A 10710-nucleotide genomic window follows, 5' to 3' on the forward strand; every position below is an offset into this window, starting at 1 on the left:
AGCCTTTTTCAAGGGTAGCATAAATTAAAACAATACAATAATGGCGTAAATTCCGCCTGTATAGTTCCATATATGTAAATGAAATAACTTTTCATCTGGCAGTCGAACTGATACTTGCAGGACCGTATTTTCTGTTGCAGTTAACATTTCTACCATGTTTTATTGAAATAATCCAAAGCATGACTTAGGTATGGCTCTGGACAAAACAATATGAAAAATAAATTGAATAGAAACTTTATTTACACTGTATTAACAACAAATGTAAGTACGAGGAGCAAAAGTTCAAAATATATACGTTCATGGCATTATTGTTGTAAACAAGAAGATATTTTCTAAATAAATCGTACAACAAGTGAACATTAGGATAGGGCTAATTCTGAGCCCAGGATTGGGGCATGGGGAGGGTGTTGAACAAACTCGGTAGAGGACCACTGCACAATGTTACATGCCAAATATCAAAGCTCCGGGGTTTCAGGTTTTAGAAAAGAAGATCTTTTAAAGTTTTCCTTAAATAAACAAGTAACACCGATGTCAGGCAAATTTTGACCCAAGAGGCACAGTTGAACAAATGCGGTAAAGAACTTCTACACAATGCTACATACCAAATATCTAAGCATATGACCTTGATACAATAAATGGGGTCATGATTTGAACAAGCATGATATACATTGCTATAAGCCAAATATCTAAACTACCGGCATTTCCGTTTTAGACAAGAAAACTTACTTTTTTCATAAAGAAGTCTATGTTAAACAAGTGAACTCATGGCATGACCAATTTTGACCAAAGGCACATCATTTGAACAAACTTGATAGAAGGCCACTACACAATGCATAATGTCAAACGTACTGACCTCAACTCAATAATTATGGGTCATTTACCAGACATAACTTTAAGTGACCTCCGTATCAGATGTGATCTTAGACCAAAGCATTCTCTAGTAATTTGGCAAAAAATGTTCTACTGTTCCGGGTCACTGTTACCTTGTAGTTACTATAGTTTCGTGATCCTACTCCCAAGCGTTCTCAAGATATCGTCCGTAAACGGTTTAAGCGTTCCGGGTCACTGTGACCTTGACCTTTGATCTACTGATCTCAAAATCAATAGGGGTCATCTGCTGGTCATGTTAACCTCCCTATTAAGTTTCGTGATCCTACGCCCAAGCGTTCTCAAGTTAATGTCCAGAAACGGTTTAACTGTTCCGGGTCATTGTGACCTTGACCTTTGACCTACTGATTTCAAAAACAATAAAAATTATCTGTTGGTCACGATCAACCTCCCTGTTAAATTTCATGATCATAGGCCCAAAAGCGTTCTCAAGTTATCGTCCGGAAACGGTTTAACTGTTCCAGATCACCGTGACCTTAACCTTTAATCTACTGATCTTAAAATCAATAGGGATAATTTGCTGGTCATGACCAACCTCCGGATCAACTTTCATGATCCTTGGCCTAAGAGTTTTTGAGTTATCGTCCGGAAACCGATTGGTCTACGGACACCGACCGACATTAAACAATATACCCCTCCTTCTTCGAAGGGTGGCATTATAAAGATGAAATAAAAAAAAAATAACATGGAAACCATTCTATGAATATAATTACATCTTTATGTCTTCAATGGAAAAAATAGCATCGTAAGACTATTGAACCCCAGCAACCTATATGATAGGCCAGCGCGCAACCACTACGCCATTCGTAGCTATTCAAACAGCTAGTGTTTCTAATATATATATGAGGTGAAGCTAACTATGCCTATTACCCTAATCGACGAAAGGGTCTATACATTGATAGAATTCACAAACGTCAAATCAAACTATAATTTTTCATTTTGCGTTGTAAAATTTGTAATAATGTATAAATCGATAGTGAAAATATTTGCAGGCTAATTATATGATGCATGTGTATAATCTCTTTTTTATCCATCATGGGTCTAGCTGTTAAAGTCCATTAATGTACTGCTCTATTTTATTTCTTCTCTAGGTGACCTTTAAGTCCGATTGGGCGTAGATTTATATTATGCTTATCATGTCATTTCGGTCTGATGCTGACCTTATCATGTGCATCTTCATTAGATTCAAAATAAGGTCAAAACAGGAGGCAAAACATGATTTAAGTTTTAAAATAAAAACACAGCTTGACCCTGATATTTTTGCAGAGACTTTCGCCTCTGTCGATATTCATATATCTGGAGGTGAACATTTTTAATTTCACCCTCTCAGGGATACAATATTATAAAATGTAATCATCTCAGGAATGCAATACTTATTTTATTATACCTAAATACGTTAAGGGTCTACACATTTATTGAAAAAAAAATAACATAATTGGGAAAATAAGTTTATTGAAATAATCACTAATTTTAAAAGTGTACAATAACATAAATACAATATAGACATATATGCGGGTTTTTGTCCGGTAGATATTGGAGAGAGATAATTCTCGATCCGAAAGTATGGCAAAATAGTTGTAAGAACCATATTCTGTCATTTAACGAAAGCTTTACTCCAATCGTTGCAGTAGTAGGAGATATGAAAACTAACAACACTTGTCATCATTTCACTGATCTTATTGTACTTCATGAACTAGAATGAGTAACTAACATGAACAACACATGTATTGTAACCAGTTGTCCGTATATTTATTCTCAACTATGAATTCATTTTCCCTAACATCAAAACAGCAACCTCTCGCTATTTGATTCACTATGAAATAGCATTTAAAGAACAGTACATACTATAATTATGATATTTCTATACTTACCACAATAAACTAGATATCGAAACGTCTGTTTGTTATAGAAAGTACAGAAAAACAGATTTAATGTAAAATACATGAACACACTGGTTTATTTCGAAATTATATAATGTGGAAGAAAATAATCTAGCTAAAATGTCATGGCATATAACGTTGCATTTGCTCAATGTTGTCTTTCATTTAGACCTAAATATTTTGTTTTACCATATTTTTGTAATACGAATGATTTAATTCCTAGATTTTTAGAACGTTTGAATTTATTCAGAGATTCTAGATAAATATTATTTAGATTTCTTGGCAAAATGAAAAGTAGATAATGATTAAGCACAGTGCTATAGTAATCTAAAATTCTGCTTTGATGGTTGGGAACTACGGAACGTTTCTAAAGTACTTTGATCATAGTTCATCTGCCGGTTTGATCTCATTTGCAATTCAATCCAGTTATCTGATTTACTATGCTTAATTGGAACCTTGCGTCTGCAAACAACAATATCTCTATGAATATTAATATGACAAGAAATTGCGATCACAATCGAAATGTAACAAAGTAATATTGGTTGGTTAAGAGAAAATTACATTATATAAATAATTAGAAAATCGCGTCGTAAAAGGCATTGTCCTCCAGGGTTTGGCTAAATATTATCGTTCTTGTTAAAAATTGAAGTTTAGTCATATTATGAATTTTAGAACATAAGTTTTTGTTTCTAAACGATCTATCTTAACTGCCAAATCAAGACAAAAACATGTCCAAGTCGGAAATCGATCCCGTGTCTCCGCCGCAATAAAAAGTTTCCTCCTGTCTTGCCAATACACCACAGAGGAATATGTATATAACGGGCGTTAATATAAACCTTTATAATTAAGGCATCCCGTCACAAACGCTTTTCAATTTTAAATGGAAAAAAGTAGTAAAAACAACTAATTCTTATATGTTTTAATAACTTATAATCTGTCACTAACTAAGTTTCAATGCCTTCTTAATAAAAGCAATAATTTTCTGATATATAAACAATTTCTTGTGTTTACGTTCTAAAGGCCGGTGCTTTTAACGACAGTATCTCGAAAGACACAAGAACAGCGGTCAAAGTCAAAGTCAAACAGGAACATAATCATAGGTGTAGGAACAATCTTTATATCAACACGTGGATAGACTGACACATATGAAAGATAACAGACATAGTTAAGAACTGCCAAACCATCAATATTCATACAGGATTAGATTGATTTCAGGACATCCTCAGGCAACGAAATCATATTCAAAATAACAAATAGAATTTCTACTATAACAAAGAGTAAATCTGACCGAAACTATTACTAATTTTTAAATTATATTTATTAAAATTTCATGAAGTTATTAATCTTAATTAAACTATATCACCATTCCCATTCGTAATAAAATAAAAATAAAATAAAAAAGTGGAAAACAGTTAAGTTTTAATCTTCTCGATATTTCGTTCCTTTATCACTTTACATAAGGTTTGTATTTATATGTCTACATATACATTTTCTTTATAAGGCAAAGGACGCTTACATGAAAATCATTCCGATATCATCATTTAAAGTTATGTGATATAGCTTAAATAGGCACTCATATAAAGTAACAACCCATAAGACATAATAAAGGCAGTTGTTGGATTTTTGTCAAATATTTTTTTGACTTAAAGTGAAACAGCAGCACAGTGTTGGTTGAGGCATATACACGGTGACCGAGGCTGCATAACTTACCAGGGTCCTAACATACATATTCTTGAAGAAAAATGTCAGAAAAAAAAAGTTGCATTATAAATAACGGTCATATGTCAGAATGTTTTGTCGAAAGAGGTACGACAAGGATGTCCCTTTTCCCCTTACCTGTTTATTATTTGTATAGAGATATTATCAAATAGTATTCTAAAATTAATGTTATAAAAGGCATACATATCAATAATATTGGAATTAAAAATGTATTATTTGCAGATGATGCCACTTTTATAACCGATGGATCAAGTAAGTCTTTTGAAACGTTAATAAGTATATTAGACAATATTAAAAATATTTCCGGGCTTAAACTAAACGAAACAAGAGGGTCGCTCACATGAGTAATATGAGCTACATGTTTCAAATGTCAAACTGATGCTAAAATATTAAGAACGTAGATCAGTAAGTCACATTCATGGTCACTGTAAGTGAGTTTTAAGATCGGTGTGCAAAACTGTATATGTCATACAAATTTCAAGGTTGTATCTTAAAAAACAAGAAAGTAAGTCAGTAGGTCAAGGTCACAGTCAAGTGACTCCTGATTACTTGGTCATCAGGTAATTATAATTAAACAGTCTAGGAAATTTGATCAGATAATTTCTAATTATTTTTTCCTATATAACTCACATAAGTGACCCCCGCGTCGGGGCCTCTTTCACCCCATGCGCATAATTTGAACAATCTTGTTAGAGAACCACTAGGCAATGCTACATACCAAATATCAAAGGCCTAGGCCTTGAACTTTCAGACAAGAAGATTTTTAAATTTGTTTCGTTTATAAGTCTATGTAAAACTTTGGACCCCTGGGACGGGACCTCTTTCCGCCCTGGGGTAATAATTTGAACACTTGGTGGAGGACCATAAGGCAATGCTACAAACCAAATATCAAAGGCATAGGCCTTGAACTTTCAGACAAAATACCAAATTTCAAAAGCCTAGGCCTTGCAGTTTCAGACAGGAAGATTTTTAAAGTTTTTTCCTATATAAGTCTATGTAAAACTCTTTTCATCCCAGTGTAATAATTTGAACAAACTTGGTAGAGGACTACAAGGCAATGCTACATACCAAATATCAAAGGCGTAGGCCTTGTGGTTTCAGACAAGAAGATTATTAAAGTTTTTTCCTATAAAAGTCTATGTAAAATTTGGGATCCCCGGGGCTGGGCCTCTTTTCACCCAAAGGAACATAATTTTAACAATCTTCATAGAGGACCATTGGATAATGTCACATGCCAAATATCGAGGCTCTAAGCCTTGCGGTTTTGGACAAGAAGATTTTTAAAGTTTTTCCTCTCGGTTGCCATTTCTGTGTGGAATTCAATTCTTTGAATAATTTTGAAAGACGGCCACCCAAGGATCATTCTTGTGAAGTTTGGTGTAAATCTGCCCAATGGTTTTTGAAGAAGAAGATTTGTTTTAGAAAATGTTGACGGACGGACGACGGACGACGCACGACGGACGACTGACGACGGACGACGATGGACATTGAGCGGTCACAAAAGCTCACCATGAGTCTTTGGCTCAAGTGTGCTAAAAAGTGTCAAGTATTAAAAGCTGGTTCAATAAGCAATACAAATGTTAGATACTGTACAGACAAAAAAATCAGATGGGCATCAGATTCTGTGCAATCTCTTGGAATTACCTTTTATACAGATACACGTAAATACCAATAATTTTTTTAGACCTTTAAAAATTGCCTTAAACAGTGGCAGCATAGGAAACTGATGTTACTGGGAAAAGTTACTGTTATAAAAAGTTTTGCTCTACCAAAATTGATTTACTATGATCTGTATTACAAATCCCAACAAAACAAACAATAAACCTATTCTTATGGGATAAAAATCCGGGCAAAATAAAAAAGAAACAATAATGAAAAACGATTTAAATGGGGGTATAAAAATGATAGACCTTATTACGTTTAACAGAGCATTAAAGGTCAGCTGAGTTAGAAAGATAATAATAACAAATCAATTATAAAAGCTATCTATAAGGATAAACTAGAAAAAATAGGAGCGAACTTGATATTTGAACGTAATTTAAATGAAAGAGAAATATTAAATTATTTTAAGACAAATCCTTCTTTTAAAAGATATCATTATAGCGTGGAATGAAATCGGTATTCTGTCCGAATGCACAAACTCAAGTAAAGAGATAATATGGAATAACAAGAAAATAAAAGTCAACGACAAAACATTTTTCAATAGAACATGGTTTGATGAAGGTGTGTTGTATCTCGACCACTTATATGATTTTCGGCGAAATAAATTCTATACATATGAAGACGTTAAAAATTTGTACAGCCTTCCTGAACACGACTGTCTCAAACACATGTCTTTAATAAAAAGTATACCAGCGGAATATAAAACAAGCTATAAAATGTACCTTTAACTTCAGAAAGCAAAATTATTCTGAAAAGGTTTACGGACACAATAAAAGGCAAATAAATTCTTATATGAACATCAGATGAAAAAAGAAACACTCGCAAATAAAGCCGAAGCGAAGAGGGAGAATATTACTTCAAAAACAAATTTAGTATGGAAATCAATATAATTATATGAATATCTTTACAGCAACGATAGATAGTACATTTAGAAACGTCCAGTACAAATTTATACACAGAATAATTGCGACAGATAAACTTCTACTAAAGCTAATAGGTAATGGTAGATTTCTCGGAAGCACAGAGCAGCACAAACACAGCCTCAGAGCCACACATTTGCAAAGTAGGCCCACAAACAATGACTTATCGAATCAAATCTTTGTGATTTATGTCAGATTCATGTGGAATCCATTGAACATCTTTTTTTGGGAATGTCCACATATACAAACATTTTGGAGAGATTTGTATGGTGGCTGATTTCTGCCATTTCGTGTCGGCGAGGCGAAATGTCGAAGTAACGAAAACACGAAAGGTCGAAATAATGCTTATTTGTCGTGTGTTCGCCTTTCGACTTTCGAGGCGAATACACGAAGTAACGAAACACTGAAGGCGAAATAAACGAAATTTCAAAGGCGAACACATGAACTTTTGTATTAATCACTTTTCGTATCGGCGGGTATTAAAACTTCGTTATTTCGCCTTCAATATTTCGTTACTTCGTGTATTCGGCTAGGAAGGTGAAAAGCGAATACACAAATATTGAGCTAATTTCGACCTATCGTTACTTCGACCCGCCGAAACGAACACACGACAAATGTTTCGTGTAGGTTCTGCCTTAATACACTATAATAATGGCGCAAAATGGGTTGTATGAATTTAGTACCAGAACTAAAATACTTAAAGAGTGACATGTTTCATTGCATATGAAACATTTTCTATCATAAATTGAGGAGACTTTTTGTATAAATGGTACACATTATCTAGATAGCATTCAAAGTTCAAGTCGGCGTAATGATATGCCCCGTAAGACTGACAGAAGCTCAATGTATGTACAAATTTAATACTAGTGATGAAATATCTACACAATGACATCTTTCATGGAATATAAATCATTATCTTTCGTTTTATGACAAATATTATTTTATAAATGGTAAAACACATTATTTAGATAGCATATTCATTTCAGCAGCATATGTGTAATTATTATGCGCATGCCTACCGGAAGGCGAATACACGAAAGGACGAAATTGCACATTTGTTGTGTGTTCGTGTCGGCGGGTCGAAGTAACGAAAGGTCGAAAGAACGAAAACTGCTTGTTTCTCGTGTGTTTGCCTTTCGACTTTCGAGGCAAATACACGAAGACACGACAAAAGAAGGGCGACAACACGAAGTTTTGATACCCGCCGACACGAAAAGTGATTAATAAAAAGGTTCGTGTGTTCGCCTCTGAAATTTCGTTATTTCGCCTTCAATACGAAATAGTGGCTTTTTTAATAACCAGTTCTACAAAGCGAATCTAAACATGGTATCACTTTAACAGCAAAATATTTTATTTACAAAAATAAAATAAATAAAAATGTCTCACATTTAGAACAGTTCTTAAACTATTTAAAGATAACATTGGAAACGGAAAAGCTAATAGCGTTACAACATGATAAAAATATATATAAAAATGAATATTACAATAAATGGAATGGATTCTCCTATAAATAACTACATATTATAAAACTCCCCCTAAAACTTGTAGATTACACTATGACAAATGGATACAAAAAGTAGATATGAAACACTATATCTGCTGTATAACTGGATATGTGTGAGTGCGTGTATGATTGTGTGGGAGGTTGTTTGAGTATGTGTCTTTAAGAGGTTGGTGTGAGACTGATGTGAGATTTCAAAATAATTTCTTGATTTACATTTAACAAGTGATAGTATATTAGCATCAACCTATAGAAATGAAATAATAGCAATAGACACATACATCAAACATGTTGGTAACATTGTATATGCATTATGTAAACGTCATTATTATTGTTTGTATGATGTACATGAAGGTGAAAAAATAAATGATAAAATAAAAATAAAAACATTTGCCGGATCTGGACTTTATTCTATGTTTGATCTTTTTAACTGCATTATGAGTGTCCCAGATGACGAATCGACATTCTGCCTCCTTTCTAACTTTCCAGAAATTAGTTTTATAACTCGCTTAGTACACAGAAAGCTCAAAGCAATGAAAACACCCTGTAGTGTATTAAAAATGATAAAAAGATACCACATTATTGTATCATTAGAAAATACAGCCACAAAGGCAAACAACCAGGTAAGTCCCATGATAAGAGACAATTTCAAGTATAGCAAACAGGAACATACATTATACTGTCTTGCCATCGACCCTTGTCGCCTTGTCTTTGATATATAAAACGACGTACATATGAATCCTACAAAATCAATCAGTTTGAAGACTGCTAGGGGTCCTACGAAGAACAAAATTAAAGCATTCTTTGAAGAAATCCAGCAAACATTTTCTCCATATCTTGGTTTAAATTGGTTATTATTGATACTGAAAATGTCCAACAAAACAGCAGGTGTAACGATTGCTGCAGGTATTAACCAACCGTACACACTGTAACGGTAGAACACTTTCGACATGTGAGTACACAAACGGCCAAGTTGACATGAATGTGAAAATGTTCTGAACAAATCGTAGGCTATAACATTCATCCAACTGAAAGATGCCAGAAAACAGTAGTGGATAATGATAGCTAAGGCCTTACACGCCTTGTAATTGTCAACAGCCTGATTTGAACATAAAAAAAGAAGTTGTGCTAAAAGCAGTGCTATCATTAAACTTATTAAATTCTTTCCAGGAATATTGCGTAGTTCTGAAAGCATTATGTAAACTAAAAGCGTTAGTACTAAAGATGCTATTGAACAAATTATGCCACCGAAAGAGACATAGTTTTCAATAACACCAAAATAACTTGAAATATGTCTAATCGCTTGCCTTGTAAACATTTCTTCACAAACGTAAATTTCAGAGCCGTTTCTAAAAAGAAGAGATGACCCGACAGTCTTGTTTAAGGATAACACTAAAATGTGTGTTAAATTCAGTATTTCATATTCATCCGATTTCAGTTTGATAAATGCACATTGACTTTTCATTGTGTTTGTGTTGTTAGGAAAATTATTATTTCGGACACATTTTCCTTTAATTGCAGTGAAAGTTGATGGACAGTGCAATTTCCTACATGTTTTTGATACCGGATCATATATTTCTTCATGTTGACTTGAGCATTCTTCGAATGAATCTGTAACTTCATTTCCTTCCTTTGTTGTTTTATACTGGTGCGAATTAAAATCTACGAGTAGACGATAACTAGGTACAGTGTTCAATCTGTAATATATTTTAGGCATAGGTTCACAAAACAGTGATTGTTCATCTAATTCATTACACATCACACAATACTTATTTCTATATGCTGTATTGTTTTTGTCATAAACGATTACATTTGAACCCAAATCACAAAGGTCAGTTATCTGACTGCTAGGAGAAGTTAAATTGTCAATTCTAGAACATGTTGAGATCATGTTTGTGTTTAAACAAAAATGGTCTGGAAAAAAGCTCGTATTATTTGGTTTAAAGTCGAAAATAATACATTTGTCGCTTATGTTTTGATCTAAACATGAACTTTCTAACGTCCAAAATTTGAATTCCGATACTTCATTGCAGTATGCACAGTACATATTACGGAAGATAACATTGTTGGTACCTGTACTATATACAGGAACAGTCAGCAATATATTATTTGTTGAGGCTGAATCTTCACACAACTGTTT

The 10710-nt window shown here is 33.6% G+C and overlaps 1 protein-coding gene across 1 annotated transcript; it reads right to left on the minus strand.

Annotated features, from left to right (window-relative positions):
• Positions 1-8976: 8976 nt before the first annotated feature.
• Positions 8977-10461, minus strand: LOC128556693 (adhesion G-protein coupled receptor G2-like). The gene has a single exon (XM_053542324.1). It carries the CDS (start codon positions 10459-10461, stop codon positions 8977-8979), a length of 1485 nt encoding a protein of 494 aa, XP_053398299.1.
• Between the last annotated feature and the right edge of the window lie 249 nt (positions 10462-10710).

This window comes from Mercenaria mercenaria, chromosome 4 (genome assembly GCF_021730395.1).
Source record: "Mercenaria mercenaria strain notata chromosome 4, MADL_Memer_1, whole genome shotgun sequence".
Classification (NCBI taxonomy): Eukaryota; Metazoa; Mollusca; class Bivalvia; order Venerida; family Veneridae; genus Mercenaria; species Mercenaria mercenaria.

Bases quoted from the DNA above. Each gene is read 5' to 3' on its own strand.
- LOC128556693 (XM_053542324.1), bottom strand. From the start codon at position 10,461: ATGATCTCAACATGTTCTAGAATTGACAATTTAACTTCTCCTAGCAGT.